Raw genomic sequence first — 19,693 nt, forward strand, 5'->3', positions numbered from 1 at the left:
GCAAGCTCATGAGGGTCTGCCTTTGTACTGATGGTGGTCACAGAACATAAATATACAAGATTTGGCCTAAAAATCAAGTGACATTTTGACCCAGTCGACCTTAACCCTCTGTCGATCTAATGCATATCGACCATTTAGTGCCAACTATAACATTGTTGATCTATTTTACCACGCCCTCCCAGAATTACCCCTGCATGGTAAATTGTCATGGCACATTGTTTTACATGGCTGTGATAGGAAGGGAAAAGATATGATAGTTAACAGAGAAAAAAATAAAATATAAATTTGCTAATTAGACGCCTTAGCGAGAAGATTTTACCTCATGCATAATATCCTTACTGTTTTATGTGCACCAACATTTAGAATTATTTTGTCATCACATGTTAAAATGCAAGTAAAAACACATCTGATATGTTTATAATTGTTTATTCATGTTTTGTACATGCCACTGTGACAAGCCATGCATGTGGCAATGTATTTAGAACTGTATTTCAGTGAAGTTGACATTTAATTCAAGTATGTATGTAACAGCTGCATAAATGGTGCTTATAACCAAAGGCTGCAGCAGGAGTTTGTGAAGGGACAAAATTGAAGAAAATATATGTAAAAATATAAAATAAAAAATATGTAAAATAATAATGCATTTTTCTTTCCATTTGTCTTTTCCTGCTATAGGGAATTGGGTGGGTCCCATTTTATTGGCAGATCTGATAACTATTCAAATTGCAATATTAGGGGGGTATCCAATTAGACGTGTAACAACATCAGGTTTTTCGCACTTTTTTTCCGATGTTTCACCGATATTTTTTTACAGGCTATCTTATTAGAACGCCTGTAAAAAAATACATTATCTCCCGAAAACACACAGATTCGGTGATACCTGTGTGTTTTCGGTAGAAACAGCCCTGTTTTCGCATGAAAATGGGGCTGTTTCTGGGAATTTGTATCGACTGCCTGAGGCAGGCAAAACAAAATCCCTGTTAACCGTGGAGACCTGCAGTGTCCCTTGCCTGCCATAGCAGCAGCATGCTGGGATTTCAGGGAGGGCACTGCGACCCGGGGGCCCAGCACTCGGCGCTGTGACCCCTGACTGGGAAGCGCCGTAACCCGCATCCTCCATCTTCCCTTGCTCCGGGCAGCAGTCACATGACGGGGGAGCGGTCATGTGATCGGTGGGAGGCGAAGGTGCAGCGCTGCACTGAGAGCTGTCAGGAGCCGGCAGCCATTGCAGAAACAGGTAACCCCCGATAAGCCGCCGGTCGTGCTGGCTTATCGGGGCTAATAGGATAGCCCCCGGTAGGACAATTAGCCTCGGTAAATTACCGGGGCGAATTGGATATCCCCCTTAGTCTTTTTTTTTAAGTAGTGTACACTACATGAATGCAGTTTGTGTAGGGCGACAAATATTACTTCATTCTGTAGATCATTAGCTCATCTTTGTCCAGGTTGTATTTATCACTGTTTGACCCCATTGTCTGACCAGTACAACATACATATTTTTACGTTTTTAGTTGAAATCCAGTTTTAAGAATACTGTTCTAGAAGATAGTTATGCCGGATTTACAGTTTTACACTACAGGTAAGAGTGTTATTACTTCATATTCCGCTGGGCAATACTGTACAACTATGAATCAGGCCCTATGTTACTCATTTCAGAAACTTACTGAATGCTTTAACACCCCTAGACAGCATGCATGTTATGCCAGTTTACTCCAAGTACTACTGAATGGAAGAAGTTTTCATGAGCATAATGTTTGTTTAAAAGCTCAACAAACAAACAAACAAACACATTCAGTAAATTTGATTTCATTTAAGGTCTTCGCAATTGTCCAAGAAACACAACATAATGGGAAAGATGCATCAAGCTGCGTACTGTCACTCATGGCAAGCGTAATAGCTTTTATTAATGTCGTATGCTCGAAGGAAATCTCAAAGGACAGTTCTCCTGGTATGCGCTGTCCTTGCGATAGAAGGACTTTAGGAGTCCTATCTGCACATGCATAGGCAGACACAAGTTTTCTGGGGGGGAATTAAGTGTTTACCATACTCTGGAGGCGATGTGTCAAGCCTTGGAGAGAGATAAAGTGGAAAGGATGCCCAAAGCATTCAGTCAGCATCTAGATGTCATTACAAAGATTGTGCTGGATAAATGACAGAAGCTCATTGGTTGCTTTGGGCAACTTCTCTACTTTATCTCTCTCCAAGGCACCCCCTTCCAATAATACTCCCAATTAGGTGACAAGTTGTGTGATATATTAGGGCCTAATCCATGTTTGTACGCACATGCATATGCAGCTGCAAATATTTAGGCTACGGAATTGTTAAACACCACAAGTGAAGCTCACCGGAGCCATCGCAAACTCATTCACAACAGTGTACACATACACAAAATATCATGAGGAACCCCGACTGCTATGGTAGCCTTATAGCTACGCAGACCGGACGCGGCAGTAGTGACGCAGGCACTATGTTTTTGTATGTACATTATCACAGCTGACAGCAGATACACACTCAGACAATGGCCATTGAACACCTGCATTTTTGCTACCATTCCCCGTTACCTCCCCCAAATAGTCCCTTCCTGTGATAAAAATCTCAGCACGTAAACAATTGAAACGGCACCTTTGCGCATGCTCAGTGCAATGGCGGCACATGTGCAGTCTGCTGATAATTGCTCCATTGCCTGAGCACTCGCTTTGTATACAGACATGAATTATGCCCATCGACCCCCGAGTAATTATGGTTGATGACTATCCAGATGAGGCCTGGTCTAAAATGTCCGGATCAGGGGCCTAATTCAGACGTGATTGTAGATGTGCTAAATTTAGCACATCTGCGATCAGTCACGCAGACATGTGGGGGGACGGCAAGCACAGGGCTAGTCTGCTCCGCGTGTCAGGCCCGACCCCGCCGCACAAGTACAAAAACATCACACAGCGGCAATGCTTTTGTACTGTAGGAGTAGCTCCCTGCCAGCGCAGCTCCTGTGTGCTGGCAGAAGTTACTCGTCGCTGTGAGTGTCGCAGCGGCTGCGTGTGATGTCATGCAGCCGCCGCGGGCCGCCCCCCCCCCCCCCCAACGGTCCGGACACGCCTGCATTGCCCGGATCGCGCCCCCTAAACGGCGGCCAAACGCAAACAGCCCGCCCCCTCCCACCCGGCGACCGCCTCTGTCTGTCAATCAGGCAAAGGGGATTGCAGGGCTGAGACAGTCGTCGGCTGTCTGGCATGTGCCGGCGCACTGCGGCGCTGGCGCATGAGCAGTTCAGACCTGATCGTCTGATCAGGTCTGAATTAGGCCCCTGGAACCTTGGTATTGGTTAGATATATACAGTAATATAATAATGTAAAAAAAAAACTGAAACGTATACACTGATATGCCTGATGGCGTTACCTTCTATTAAAGTTTTCAGACGATAATGTAGTTTAAATGACACGTATTGTATTGGAAAGCATGAATAAAAGAAATGTTTGCTATTTGGAATGGTCCCACAGCAGGGGGAATGAAAGCATTATCGCCCATCTTAAGATGCAGTTTATGTCTTCTGTCTACACTGATGATCGTGAGCGGATTGAAGACACTCTCAGACATGGCCTGGCTACCTCGCTGAGTGGACAGCCCATCCCAGTGTACACTTATGGGAACATATCATCTGTTGTGCTTGCAGGTATGTCCAGTTTCCAGGAGGTAGTCAATGCAGACAGAATTATAGCCAGCATATGATATATATACAGTAATTAAAATAATTATTGATATCTTATACTGGCAAATTAAGGAAACAAAACGTTGTATAAAGATGAACCAAGTGACATGTTTCCCTAGGCATGGGATGGGTTATTAGGTGCTAAACACCCTCATTTCTTTGTACTTATGTATTGCAAGAGAATGATAGCCTGAGAGGGGCATGATGACTGTAATAATAGGTGATCATAAGTGTGAGGTATCCAGAGGCAAGGGGGCAGGGGGCCATCTCCCCCTGGGTCAGTAAAATTTAAGTGATCCAGGACCATCTAACTGCGGGAGACAAACAGAGGTCCGACTGCTTCCGAATGCAGGGGCTAGCAGAAAATGGCTGCCCCCATAGCGGGCTATAAGAAAATGGCCACTGTTGATCAATGGGGAGCCAGGTGTCCTTTCCCAGGGCCCTAGGGGCTGGAGAGTGGATTAAAGGGTCGGGGCTTATTGGAGGAGTTGGGCTGCTCTTCCTTCTGCTGGCGTATGTACAGGGAGGGGGCTGCAGGGGCCAGTACAGTTAGGAGCAGTCTACAATAGTGCCATGTGAACTCCCTGCATAAAGAGTGAACTTCTGGGCCAGCTTTGTGATGTTAGTGTATTAGAATGCTTAATATTTGTAGACACTCCCTTACTAATCTGTGTAAGCCTGAATCTTCAGTGATGGTCTCTGGGACCAGGGGGATGCTGGGAAGTGGGTGGTCCAGTGTGCAGGGTGTCTGGAGTTGGTGATGGAATAAACAGCACAGCTGTGAACTCACATGTCTCTGTATCCTTATAACTGGATTTACAAACATATGAACAAAACATGGTGTCAGAAGAAGTTTAACTTGGACTGCTAGTGCTCTCAGAGTGTGAAAGAATCTTGCAGAAGTCTGTAAGGCTGTGATACTCAGTGTCTGCAAAGCCTGCCGTGTGCTCCTCTCTTCAAACAGTGAGAAACCAAGGATAAACTGGCTCCTCCAACCGGCATGCTGATGTCTGGTAACTTGTCTGAAAACTGGAAAAGATTTAAGCAAAGGTTTAATATATATCTTGCTGCATGTGGAGCTGATACAGAGGCTGACAAAATGAATGCATCCATTTTCCTCCATGTGATAGGAGAGGATGTGCTGGATATTTATAATAGTTTTCAGTTTGCTGAGGGGCAGAATATGGTGCTATCTTCTATAATGCAAAAGTTTGAAGATTTCTTTGTGCCAAGGAAAAATGTGACATATGAAAGATGTAAGTTTTTCACATGTGATCAGAAGTCTGTAGATGGATTTGATCAGTATGTTACAGAGCTGAAATCACTCAGTAAAACCTGTGAGTTTGGTGATTTAAAGGATTCACTGATTAGAGATCATATTGTCTGTGGAATACCTGATAATGGACTCAGAGAGAGATTGCTGAGAGAGCAAGACCTAACACTAGAAAAGGCAGTGACTATGTGCAGATCTGCAGAAATAACTAGATTTCAAGCCAAAAAGTTACACAAGGAAGTTGATGCTGCTGTCCATGTAGTGCAGAAAACAGAGCTAAGCAAACCTCCATATTCAAGAATGAAGCAGTCTAAGCCACAGTCTAATAAGGAAATGTGTAGTAGATGTGGAAATGCTCACAATCCTAAAATGTGCCCTGCTTATGGTAAAACCTGCATGAAATGTGGTAGACTTAATCGCTTTGCCAAATGCTGTAAAATGAAAAGGGAAACAACCAATGTGCATGCTGTTAAACAAACAGAGGAATTCTTTGTGGATTGCACTGAACTTTGCAGTGCAGATAAGAAAGAATGGATTGTCCCTTTAACTGTGAATGTGATTGTCATTCCCTTTAAGCTTGATACTGGCGCGCAGGTGAATTTAATATTGTTTCAAGACTATAAGACTTTTAGAGTAAAACCTAAAATTCATCCAGCCAAAGTGAAAGTTACAGGGTACACTGGGGAGGAAATTCCTGTGAAAGGTACATGCTTAGTGACACTGAAATATAAGGGACAACAGTTTAAAACATCTCTACTGATTGTGGATAAAAATGTGCAACCGATTCTAGGATTAAGTTCCTGTGAGAAACTAAGCTTGCTAAAGAAAGTTTTTATGGTGACATCACAAGTAGAAGATGACTGCAAATCGATGTTTACAGAATACAGAGACTTTTTGAAGGTCTAGGTTGTTTGCCTGGAGAGCATAAAATAAATATAGACACGCAAGTTTCTTCAGTGATACACCCCTGTAGAAAAGTGCCGTTTGCGCTGAGAGAAAAACTGAAACAAGAGTTAAATCACATGGAAGCCTTGGGTGTGATACAGAAAGTTGATGAGCCTACTGAATGGGTAAGCTCCTTAGTAATTGTTGAAAAGAAAAATTGACAACTCAGAATATGTCTAGACCCCAGAGATTTAAACAAAGCTATTAAACGAGAACATTTCAAACTACCAACCAGAGATGAAATCATGTCGCAATTTGCAGGAGCAAAATGGTTCAGTAAATTGGACGCATCTTCAGGATTCTGGCAAATGAAGCAAGATGAGGCCAGCTCAAAGCTTTGTACATTTAATACACCAGAAGGTCGATACAGATTTCTTCGACTACCATATGGAATATTGTCTGCTCCAGAAGTATATCACAAAAAGATACACATGATTTTTTAACATATTCCAGGTGTTGAAACAATGATGGATGACATTATTGTCTGGGGATCTACAAAGGAAGAACATGATTCTAGATTGAGACAAGTAATGGAACTTGTCAAGAAAGTGAATCTAAAGCTAAACAAGGACAAATGTGAATTTGGCGTGAACACACTTACCTTTATGGGCGACATGGTCTCGGATCAAGGTGTAAAACCAGACCCAAGGAAAATATCAGCCATAGTGAACATGGAATGTCCTAACAACAAAGACGACGTCAGAAGATTCCTAGGAATGATTACTTACTTAGGAAAGTTTATTTCTCAACTCTCTGAATGAACAGCCTCTCTTAGATGGTTGTTGGACAAAGATAACGAGTGGATGTGGTCACATGAACAAGAAGAAAGTTGGCAAAACTTGAAACAGATCATTACAGAGCAACCAGTGCTAAAATTCTTTGATCCTGCGAAAAGAATAAGAATTTCAGCAGATGCTTCGCAATTTGGCCTAGGCTCAGTGCTGTTACAAGAACATGAAGATACATGGCAACCAGTAATCTATGCATCAAGAGCACTGACAAGTGCTGGAACAAGGTATGCTCAGATAGAAAAAGAACTTCTAGCAATCACATATGCCTGTGAGTGATTTCATCAGTTTGTGTATGGTCAAACATTTACAGTGGAAACTGACCACAAGCCATTGGTAGCTATCATGACTAAATCATTACATGACTGTCCCATGAGAATTCAACGAATGCTTATCAGACTACAGAAATATGATGTACACTTGCTATACTGTCCCGGCAAATACATGTACATTGCTGATACACTTTCTCGTGCTGTGGACAAAAGTGAAGGTTCCAAAAGTCTGATGGATGAAGAGATAGAAGCCTATGTTAATTTGATCGTAGCTTCTCTACCAGTGTCTCTTGCAAGACAAGAACAGATTAGGAAATAAACTGAGACAGATGACACAATGAAAGTGTTGAAAGATATCATTCTGAAAGGTTGGCCAGCAGAAAAACATGCATGCCTGCTGTCTATCCATGATTATTGGATGTACCGCAGTGACCTTACAGTTGTCGATGGTATTATTAACAAAGGCAATAGGTTTGTAATACCTGCACGACTAAGAAAAACTATGCTGTGCAAGATACATGAAGGCCACTTAGGAGAAGAAAAATGTAAGCGGAGAGCGCGTGAAGTTATGTATTGGCCAAGAATGAACCAAGTCATAGCACAGACTACAGTTACATGTGAATTATGTCTTATGTATAGACCGAAACAACAAGTCGAGCCACTGAGTCCTCACGCAGTGCCAGAGAGACCGTACCAGAAAGTTGGCGCAGATTTGTTTGATTGTAATGGGAAAACGTACATTGTTGTGACTGGTTATTACTCTAACTACCCTGAGGTGAAGACACTACATACAACTACTAGTATAGCCGTTATCAATTGCATGAAGTCAATCTTTGCAAGGCATGGTGTTCCTATGGAAGTGTTCACTGACAATGGTCCTCAGTTTTCCAGTGCTGAATTTAGACAATTTGCTGATGAGTGGGAATTTGTCCATACTACGTCAAGTCCCCACTATCCACGCTCAAATGGGTTGGTGGAAAGTTCAGTAAAAACTGTAAAGAGTCTCATGAAAAAAGCTCAAGAAGGTAAAGAAGATTTCTACAAAAGTCTTTTAATCTACCGCAGTACACCTTTGCTGAATGGACTTTCTCCTGCACAAATGCTGACGGGAAGGAGGATTAGAGCAAATCTCCCGATACATGATGAACTGCTTAATACACATAACTCAGCGTTGGTCAGACTGAGTAAAGAACGTCAACAGGCGAAACAGAAACTGTTCCATGACAGACGAACAAAAAGCTTATCTGATCTAAAATCAGGTGACCAAGTCCATCTCAGAGATCACGAGAAAGGTATTTGGGTGCAGAAAGGTATTGTGCAAGCACAAGTAGCACCAAGATCTTATACTATACGTACAGAGCGTGGAACGGAAGTAAGAAGAAATCGGGTGGATTTAAGATCTCAACCTAACCATAATGAAGACAACATGACTGAAGAATACCCTTCATCTGACATGTATGATGATCATGATAATGGTGAACCAACCACGATTCTAGAAAGGTCCAACATGGTCGATGAAACACAGACTGTGTATGAAAGACCCAAAAGGGAAATACGCAGACCTGAGACTCATTGAAACGAGTTAGATGATGTTCTTAATATGACGTTGTTAATTGTTGCATTGAAACGTATAGAGCTTATCTTTAAAGAAAAGAGGATGTGATGTTAGTGTATTAGAATGCTTAATATTTGTAGACACTCCCTTACTAATCTGTGTAAGCCTGAATTTTCAGTGATGGTCCCTAGGACCAGGGGGGTGCTGGGAAGTGGGTGGTCCAGTGTGCAGTGTGTCGTGAGTTGGTGATGGAATAAACAGCACAGCAGTGAACTCACATGTCTCTGTATCCTTATGACTGGATTTACAAACATATGAACAAAACAAGCTTCACCTCTGGAGAGATTATATTGGGAGTCAGCAGCTGTTGTCAAACTAAAGCAGATAAAAACTAGTACATTGGTATTTTACTGTATAGCTCAACCTCTGTCCCCACATTGTAGACAATGCCACTGTAAAGCTCAACCCCCATGTACACTGACACTGTGCTGTCACACCTGTGCCCTCACTGTGTATACTCTATCACCATGCATCTCCCCGGTGCCCCCACCCTTGCACACTGGTACTATGTGCCCACCTACACAAGGTCGACATGAGTTTTTCACATTTTTTTTTCTTTCATTTTTGGGATTTTTTCATACTTAACGATCCACATAGACTACGATTGGAACGGTAATCTGCCTGAAGCATGGCGAGCGAAGCGAGCCATGCGAGGGGACACGGTTCACTAATTTGGGTACCCCTTCACTTTACGGAGAAAACGAAACAAAAAACGGTTAAAAAAACTCATGTTGACCGTTTGACCTGTCGACCTAGTACATTTCGACCTAATGCCCATGTCGACCTAATGGCAATGTTGGCAATGTTGACCTTCAGTGGTCAACCTACTGAGTGTCGACATAAGTTGGGTTGACCCAACGACCCATACCCGCAAATAGCATGTACAATTATGATTACAGGGTCAGACCCTGATGTGCAGCAGCTCTGCAATGGTGGAACATTCATGTCCCTGGGTGGAGTAGAGATGGCTGTGCACCCTTCCACAAATGTACCAACTCCACCCCCTCCACCTCTCATTTAATAATCTTGCTCTGCAAAACTAAATCTTGTTTTTGCACTGACAGAACGAGGCGCAATTGGTTTGTTTATCCCATGCTTCGTAACTAAATGCTCTCATACCGTCCAACTACTACACCCATTAGCCAGTGCATATTTCTTCTCCGCAAACTGTGTCATCTTGCTCTGCAAACCCCAGACTGTTCATATTATGAAATCATGACATAACGGGCTAGATGCATCATCACTTGGAAAGTGATAAAATGGAGAGTGAAAAAGTGCCAGCCAATCAGGTCCTAACTGCCATGTCACAGGCTGTGTTTGAAAAATGGCAGTTAGGAGCTGATTGGCTGATACTTTTTTACTCTCCATTTTATCACTTTCCAAGTGATGATGCATCTGGCCCAACATCACCAATGCAGATTTTACACTGACGTCACCAAAGGTGAATTTACACTGCAAATTTGGAAGCTTTGCACATGGTATCTAGAGTTGTGCTATCTTGCTAGTTAGCTTGATGAATTAGTTGTAACACTTTCCTCATGTTGTAGGTTGTTTGTCTATTTTATATAAATCCACCTAGTCCCTATGTATAATAGTAGATAGACAAATATGCAGGTGATGCGTGTTTATAATGGGTGCGGTGCACACGTGCCACCGGGATCCAAAGGGGCCCACACTGCACATCCTGCACCCATTATTTTTAATACCCTCTGGAATCCCATGGCGCAGCAGCGCTGCAGAAATCACTGTGAAAAAGGCTGCGCCATTTTTCCAGAGATCTGCACATGTGGTTTAGACTCTGGAACAGCACTTGGGCCTCCTAGGGACTCTAGTGCCCAGAACTACAGCGCTGCCGGCTAGAGAGGAAGGGGCCCAGAAGGAGCCTGCACACGGACCTCCTTGTGTCTAGATACGCCCCTGAGGTGATGCAATAGGATAGTAGTCAAAACCATAATATTTATTATTCAATAGTGAATAAGAAATTAGGTGGTCCTGTGATTTTTCAGGTCAATTAAAATATATACAACAGAATTGATTTAAGTAAGGAAAAGACAAAAAAAAATTTCGCTTTTTGCTTTGATTTTCCCTTATAATGTTCTCTATGTCATTTCACACAATGGGGTATCACCTAATATGTTAAACATGGAACTATTATGAATAAAATGTTCCATAAATGAGGAAGCTGCAACCAATCAGCACCAGAACTGATGGAGCCTGGGACTGACCCTCACAATGCAGCCCCCCCAACATCCCCCTTCCAACCACCACACATATTGCCCCCCCCCCTCCTCCCCCTGCATTCCCCAAATGTAACCTTTTGAGGGAGCCTGGGTGGTTGTCAGGATCAGGAGGCCAGGTCAGCTGCCTGCCTGCGCATCAGCAGGCAACCAATCGGAGCTCGCAGACAGGCAGTCAATCAGGAGCTGCCGCACAGCTGCTCCTGATTGGCTGCCGGTCCTCGAGCTCCGATTGGCTCACGGCCCGGCTCTGTACTAAGAATATGACCGCGGCTCTGTCCCTCCGTGGCTACCTGCAGATGCGCAGGCAGGCAGCTAACCTGGCCCCCTGAGCCTGACTACAACCACCGGGGCCTGGAGTACCCACCGTCCCCCCTTGATGGCGGGCCTGATCAGCACCACCATTCCATGTTTGATGAATAGCATCACAAGTAAAATAAAACTTTAATTACGGCTCCCTACAGGTTGCCATGATACTAACATTTTATATTAATAGGGTTTAAAAAAACGCAGAACAATCTCGGAAGGAACCAGACTAGCAAAGCTGCTGAACGCCTGCCAACATTGCCCTGTAATCCGAGCAATATCAGAGGGTAGCAGATTCTTTTTACAGATGCCAAGAACGATTGAAGTAAATGAAAAAAAATATTGAAAAAAAAGAGAAGAAAAATGACAGAGAGATGATTAAGGAGCGGCCTGCATGGGGAATTGTGTAAGGGAGAACAATACCTCTCTTTCTAAGAACAGCAGAAGGTTGTGTTTATGACGTTTACAGGTTTAGGCTCTGGCAAGATTATATCTCACCTAAGGGATACATTCTGTGCTGACCATATACCTATAAAGGCATGTTATCGTTACAGAATATACCAGTTTGCAGTTGTTTTATACTTAATTACACGAAGGAACAAGAATGTAGTAAAGGGTAGTCATTTTGTTTACTACAGAAAACTTTGGTGGGGGGGGGGGTAAGACCTCTGCGGGAGGTAGGTGAGGTGTCACAGCAGAACTGCAAATTGGTGCTTCTTTCAGCATTCAGTGAATTCCCTGTCCACTAAGAACAAAAAAGGGACCAAGAAGATAGAGTAGCGACGCGAGGCCTTCCACCAAATTCTGCAATGGGGCCCAACAATGCCAAGCTCCTCCCCTGCACAAGACCCTAATATGTACTAGCACATAAACAGAGAAACGTATTGCTTGGGGCCTACAAACAAGTTAACAACAGCATGGTAATATGTATTAGGTTTTTGGTCTTATTGTAAAGACGTCACAAATAATTTTAAATGTGAATGCCACTTTACAAACTGCACTGTGCGTATTGCATATAGTAGATGCTGGATATAACCCTTGCAGAAGCTGGTTGGCAAGTGGGGCAGGTTGCCATCTGCCCCCTGGACCAGTAAAATTTAAGTGATCCAGGGCTGTCTGGCTGCGGAAGGAAAACAGAAGTTATCCTGCTCCAGACTGCTCTAAGTTATAATGTTTAACTCGACTGCCTGGCTGCTGAACAGCAGGGGCTAGCAGAAAATGGCTGCCCCCATAGCAGGCTATAATAAAATGGCTACCGCTGACTAATGGGGTGCCAGGTGTCCTTTTCCAGTACCCTAGTTGATAGTGGATAAAGAAGTCATAGCTTATTGGAGGAGTATGTACAGGTAGGAGGAGGGGCAAAGGCCAGTGCAGATAGGAGCAGTCTAGAAGAGTGCTATGTGAACTCCCTGCATAAAGAATGAACTTCTGGGCCAGCTTTACCTCTGGGGAGTCAGCAGCTGTCTGCAAACTAGAGCAGGTACAAAGTAGTACACTGGTATTGTACTGTATAGCTCCACCTCTGCCCCCGCACTGTAGACCCTACCACTGTAAAGCTTTACCCTATGTACACTGACACTGTGCTGTCCCACCTGTGCCCCCACAGTGTATACTCTGAAACTGCGCAGCCCCTTTCTATCCCTACCCTGTGTACACTGGTACTATGCAGCCCCACCTGTGCCTACTGACACCGTGCAGTCTCACTTGTGCCCACTGTGTATACTCTGTCAATGTGCAGCCCCCCTCTATCCCCACTATGCAAATAATCAAAACGGGAAACCAGTGACTTACAGTTGAAGACAATATAGGACAAGTACAGGGTAAATAAACATAGCTACATCAAGAGATGACACTGAGATAAGTATCAGGGTAGCAGAAAATTGCAGGATTTGGCGCAGTCGAAGATGATTAAAATAAGAAAATAATAAGCACATGAGGGAAGGGGGCCCTACTCTTTAGAACTTACATTCTAAAGGGGAGGGGCAGACAGACACGGGTGACACAGATGGGATAGACAGAAAGCATTGAACAGAGGGTAAGGATGAGATTTTGCTGGGTTTGGTGAAGAGATGAAGAGTCTGCGGATGAGAGGTAGAGAATTCAAGAGAAAGGGGGCAGCACGTGAAAAATCTTGGAGGTAGGAGTGGGAGGAAGTAATCTGTAGGCAGGAGAGGCAGCGTGCATTAGCAGAGTGAAGAGGATGAGTGTGAGTGTAAAGGTAGATAAGCTCAGAGATGTAAAAATGAGGGGAGTGGGTGAGGGCTTTGTACGTGAGTGTAAGAAGTTTGAATTAGATTCTGAAATGGAAGGGAAGCCAATGAAGGGTTTGTAGGAGAGGGAAGGTGGACACAGTGCATTTCGTGAGGAAGATGAGCCGGGCTGTAGCATTGAGGATAAATTGGAGTGAAGAGAGGCATTTGTCAGGGATGTCAGCCAGGAAGAGATTAAAGTAGTACAATCTGGAGATGACCAGTGAGTGGATAAGGATCTTAGTAGCATCTGGGTGAGAATGGGTCTGATCCTGGAAATATTTTTGAGATGAAAGTGCTGACCCCAAGACAGCGCACTTTGGGGCTAGAGGAAATAGTAGTGCCATTAACAGATAATGAAATTGTGAGAGGTGAGGTTATGCGGGAGGTAGGGAAAAATATCAGCTCAGTCATAGACATGTTCAGTTTAAGAAAGCGCTGGGACATCCAAGAAGATATAGCAGAGAGATAGTTGGAAATACGAGGGAGGAGAGTAGGGAAGAGGTCAGGGGAGGAAAGGTAGATTTGAGTATCAATAGCATAGAGGTGATATTGGAAGTTAAAAGAGCTAATAAATTCACTAAAGAGGACATATTGATAGAAAAGGAGAGGCCCAAGAACAGAACCTGGGACGGGAAGTACTGTTAGTGGAACTGGGTGGGAGTGGGAGTCATGAGAGGAGACAGAAAAGGAACAGTCAAAGATGTAGGAGGACAGCCAAGAGAGGGCAGTATCACACAGACCAAGAGAGTGAAGAATTTGCAGAAGGAGAGGGTGGTCCACAGTGTCAAAAGCAGCAGAGAGGTCAAGAAGAATAAGCAGAGAGTAGTGGCTTAGATTCGGCAGCATGGAGGTCACTGAAGACTTTTGGTAGGGCAGTTTCAGTGGAGTGATCGGAAGCCAGACTGGAAGGGGTCAAGCAGTGAGTGTGAGAAAGAAAGGCAGTAAGGCGGTTGTAGACAATACGCTCAAGGAGTTTGGAGGCAAAAGGGAGGAGAGAGATGAGTCATTAGTTGGAGAGGATGTTTGCATCAAGGGTAAGTTTTTTAAGAATTGGGGAGACAAGTGGATGCTTGAAGGCAGAGGGGACAGTGCCTGATGAGAGGGAGAGATCGAGAAGGTGGGCAAGATGGGAACAGGCAGAAGGAGGGAGGTACTGGAGGTTGGAGCGATTAGGGTCAATTGTGGAGGTGGTGGTGGCGGGAATGGATGAGGGCCATGACTTCCTCACCAGATACATGGGAGAAAGATGTCAGAGTTTGTGAGAGGAATGGGGAGGAGTGGTAAGGGATAGGAGGTGGCTGGTTGCTGATGGTCTGGTGGGATGTGATGTCCTGATGTATGGAGTCAATCTTGGATGTGAAATAAGTAGCAAAGTCAAGAGCAGACAATGAGGAGGGTAGATGAGGTGGAGATGGGCAGAGGAGGGAGTTGACAGTTGCAAAGAGGCACCGGGTTTTGGAAGACTAGGAGAAAATGAGATTGTATGTATGTTGTTTGACTGTTTAGCGAGGGAAAGGGCAACACTGAAGGACAGAGCATAAGTTTGAAATAGAGCATGATTTTCTCCACTGTCACACTGCAGCACGGCAGCATTTTTGAAGATATCTGGTGCATTTGGTGTGCCAGGGTTGAGGTTTTAATCTGCAAGGGTAAATAGTGGTCAATGGAGTGACAGAATCAAGAGCAGAAATAAGGGATGCATTGTATAGGGAAGTGGCTTGTTTAGGGCATGAGAGAGAGAGAGAGAGAGAGAACAGGAGAGAGAAGTAAGTCGAACAGGGAGTATAGGAAAAAGGTATAAATAGCCTCAGTGTCATGCTTAGCGATGATAGCCTTAGGAGGAAGAGATGGGGAAGCAAGGAGAAATAAGATAAAGGAGAGCAGATGGTGGTCAGAGACTCGAAAAGGGGAGTTGAAAAATCAGAAATATCTCAATGGTGAGTGAAAACCAGATTAAGTGAGCTCCCATTCACACGGGAGGGTAAGGAGGTCCACTGGGAGAGACCAAGTGAAGAGGTTAGGTTAAGGAATTTAGAGGCAGGGGATTGTGTGGAGATATCAATAGGGATGTTGAAATCACCTAGGATAATGGAGGGAATGTCAGATGAGAGGAAGCCAGGAGGCAAAGTCGTTGAGGAATTTGGAGAAGTGTCGGGGGGGGCGGGGAATAAATTATAGCAGGTTGCAGGAGTATAGCATGGACCTCAAATGTAGGGAATGAAAGGGACAATTCTGGAGGTATGAGTTGGTTTAAAAAGTAAAGCCCAGAGGAAATCTGGTTTCTCACTGCCCAGGCATTGAGAGAGGGGTTATATCTGCTCCTCTCACCCTCACTGTGTTGTTCATTTCTGAGGGAAGCAGCCAAGAGCTGGGAATGCACCATGACCCTCATTCCGAGTTGATCGCTCGCTGGCTGCTTTTAGCAGCAGTGCAAACGCTAGGCCGCCGCCCTCTGGAGTGTATCTTAGCTTAGCAGAAGTGCGAACGAAAGATTAGTAGAACTGCTCGAAAAAAATTCATGCCGTTTTAGAGTAGCTTCAAACCTACTCCTAGATTGCGATCACTGCAGACAGTTTAGTTCCTGCTTTGACGTCACAAACACGCCCTGCGTTCATTCAGCCACTCCCCGTTTCTCCTGGCACGCCTGCGTTTTTACCTGACACGCCTGCGTTTTTTAGCACACTCACGGAAAACGCTCAGTTACCTCCCAGAAACGCCTCTTTCCTGTCAATCACGCCCCGATCAGACGTGCGACTGAAATGAGTCGCTAGAGCTTGTGTAAAACAGCATAGTTTTTTGTGAAAGAACTTTGCACGTGCGCACAGCCCATACGCATGCGCAGAAGTGCCGCTTTTTTACCTAATCGCTGCGCTGCGACCGAAAGCAGCTAGCGATCAACTCAGAATGAGGGCCCATATCTCTTACATTGAAATCCCTCCACACAGGAGGCCTACCTGCTGTTGAGTAAATTAGATTTCTGAAATTATCCTCCATTTTGTTTTATTTGAAATTGTATCCTAATCAGTGTGTATTTTTAAATATTTCTCATAATCTTTGTGACTCTTTTTTTGTAACTAAAAGCTCTGAAGATATTCTTGAAATTAAACACCTAATTTCTGGTTTTGGTTTTGTATTCTTATGCCCAAGGTCTCATGGTTTGTGACTAATAATTGTGTGTGTAGGCCGAAGCGAAGACGGCCTTGCGTTTGGTCGCTAAAATCTTCTTGCTGGTGGCAGTGTTGTGTTTAAAGTAATCCAGTAGTCACAGACGGCGATTCTCGGAATGGTGTATCTGGTGAATCAGCCGGTGGTCATGACAGTAGGTGTAGCTAGAGGGTTAAAGGACCCCAACACCACAACCATGGTGACCCCCGGGTCGGGTGTATGTGAGAATATGAGTCCACCAGCAGAGAGAGCAGCGGGAGAAACGGTGTCAGAGGAGTTAATCCAGGTTTCAGTGATGGCTAGGAGATGCAGGGAATTGGAGAGGAAAAGGTCATAGGTTTGGACTAGTTTGTTACAGACAGATCAGGCATTCCAGAGGGCACAGGAGAGAGGGAGAGAGTCCGAGGGGGTGATGTCATTGAGATTATCAGGGTTGCTGTAGTGATGAGGTGAAATGACTTTGGAAGGAAGAGATATAGAGGGTGTAGTGATGGTGCTGGGTCCTGGGCTAGGAAGGTAAACCACAGGAGTGGGGCATGGAGGCAGTGCAGTATGATACTGGTGGAGGAGTGGTGAGGTGACAGGGAGAAGAGGGAGAGAGCAGGGCTGGGTGGCGGGGCGGAGTGCCCGCGATGGAGCAGAAGTGAATGACAGTGGAGGTAACAGGAGAGGATGAGATGTAGCAGACTAGGAGAGAAGGATAGGGCTGGTACTAGGGGGCAAAATATAGGAATAGGTAGATAAGGAGTATTGGGGGGTGTTGTCAGCCTAGACATAGTATGGTTAAGGTAAATAGGGGTAGTAATGAGAGACAGAGCAATAGAATTTAAGAATCGCAGGTGATAGTAATACCAAGTTAACTCACACAGGATTTGCAAGTATATAAACTGTGGGTAATGTACACAGGTTAACAGTACAGCACATGAAAGATGACAAATTACAGTGTAATTCTATCACATAACTTCAGCTTCAAGTGGGTTTATTTTATTTGTAAATTTTAATTTTCCTTTTTGCAGTGATAATATTTATCATTGTAACAAGGACTAGAAGTAACGTTAGGCCACATAGTGAAGTTTTCGTTTTTGACTCGTTACCATGGTGACTTGTTACTATAGTAACATGTTTAACAATTAAGTGTCGTTAGATCGGGCTTAGGGCGGAAGCCTGTAAGTACGGTGCTTGGAGGGCGGAAGCCTGTAAGTACGGTGCTTGGAGGGCGGAAGTCCGTCAGCATAGCTCTCCACTTTGACCTGTGGAATGCGGGCGGAAGTCCGTGTAACTGATGGGCGGAAGTCCGTCAACCTAGGGCCCTGTCCATACATGTTGTGGGCGGGCGGAAGTCCGCGGACTCGATTTGTAACCATGGTGACGATTATGCTGGGCGGAAGTGTTCTTTTATGAACACGGACGCCGTTACGGCTCATTGAATTACCGCATGGGCTTCTGGGTACACGTGGAGACACGTTACCTAGGCAACCCACTTGGTTACTAAATTGGCTCTACTAAACATCACTTCCTGTTGTCTTATTTAAATAGACTCAGTAATTGAGCAATCTTCTTCCTTGAAAAAGACCCATTCATAGGGTAGAAACGCATTGGAATAGATCATACAGGAGGATTTATGCACATTTCTCCTCTTGAGGCTGGAATTTTGTGTTTTTACAGCTAGCTGGCAGTTGCCGTTTTCGGCCGACGGCCCACCAGTTATCACATGTTCCACCCTTGAGCCATGTGTGGTCCCCTGTATTTTTAATAATAAAGTGTTTTTATTATAATTCACTGCCACCAGTACATTTTATTTTACGGAGCAACGAGAAAAGATACCGTTACATGAGGATCTGCGCCAATTCCTGAGTGAGTAATGGTACGCATTCTTTGTCACGGTCCGTGTGTATGATAGAGATAAAGATACCTTTATGAGCGGAGTTATACCATTTCTCTTGTGAGTGGGGTACGCCATTTATCGCACAGAAAACCTACTGTTACCAGATATAACATCAACCTTGGATTATATAAGGACATACTGCACCATGATCTGTTATTTCTGCTTTCATTGTATATTTTCCTGAGCCAATCCGTGAAGCAGAAGTTCGGATCTACATTTCAGCAGCAAGATTGACCTACGAAGTTGAATTTCCTACACGGACATTTATGAACTTTAAGTATATATATATATGGAACTGCACTGAGCGCTTGATCTCGACTTTTTCTGTTTTACAGTGGGACAAAGATTTCCTGGCCTCTGCAACTGGTGGCTTATGCGTCCCCATGGGTGTTGCAAGCTACTGAATGAGGAGTCAGTGATCCAATGCGTGCATTGTAGGAGGCAGGTTTGATCACTAATGCAGCAGGAGGTGTATATCAGTAATAGATGCCTTTGCTGCACAGGGACGTACGGTGAGCTAAATGGCTCGGGGAGCACTGGCTAGCCCCAGAGCCAGATTTACATGCAATATATAAGCCAAAGGGTACATCTGGGTATTATACACAGGTGCAGCAGTATAAACTCCTGGAAATCTGGTGAGTTTTGATCAGAGATGTGCTGAAAAGAAGGACAAGTGAGGCACTGCCTCACCTGCCATAGACTTTTTACTCCAGAGTTTTGGCTATAAAAATTATTAGAACAATACAAACAAGATATTTCAAACAGATTATTTGTATTTTTCATATACTTTATACAGTCAATACTCTGACACCAACGTTAGTATGACAGGAAAGGCTCTGCCTCACCCCACCCCACATCACTGCTGCTGCATCACCATACAGCGCTATCACTGCTGCCTCAAGGAAGTTACAGCCATTCCATCCGGCGGGGGGGGCAGTGACGGGGGGAGTGAAGTTTCTTCACTCCCCCCGTCACCCGGCTCCTTAGACGTGCAGGCAAATATGGACGATCTCGTCCATATTGGCCTGCATGCACAGCCGTCAGGGCACCAGCAATGAACAAGCGCTGGGCCGCGCATCGTTCATCGCTGGTGCCTCCACACTGCACGATATGAACGTTATCTCGTTCATTAATGAACGAGATCGTTCATATCGTGCAGTGATGTCGGCCAGTGTGTAGGGCCCTTTTGTCAGGGCTGGTAGGTGATAGATTTCATTATTTATCTTAAGGGCCCTACACACTAGAAGACATG

At 44.4% G+C, this 19,693-nt stretch overlaps 1 protein-coding gene across 3 annotated transcripts in view; it reads left to right on the plus strand.

Moving 5' to 3' along the window:
* The window catches only part of TMPRSS9 (transmembrane serine protease 9), a 316,106-nt gene that overhangs the window by 143,529 nt on the left and 152,884 nt on the right, over positions 1-19,693 (plus strand). For all 3 annotated transcript variants that reach the window (XM_063920081.1, XM_063920080.1, XM_063920082.1), the window contains 2 exons: positions 1,512-1,579; positions 3,495-3,667. In XM_063920081.1, the coding sequence (XP_063776151.1) occupies positions 1,512-1,579; positions 3,495-3,667 (241 nt within the window). The remainder of the gene's footprint in view (positions 1-1,511; positions 1,580-3,494; positions 3,668-19,693) is intronic.

Source organism: Pseudophryne corroboree, chromosome 1, assembly GCF_028390025.1.
Source record: "Pseudophryne corroboree isolate aPseCor3 chromosome 1, aPseCor3.hap2, whole genome shotgun sequence".
NCBI lineage: Eukaryota > Metazoa > Chordata > Amphibia > Anura > Myobatrachidae > Pseudophryne > Pseudophryne corroboree.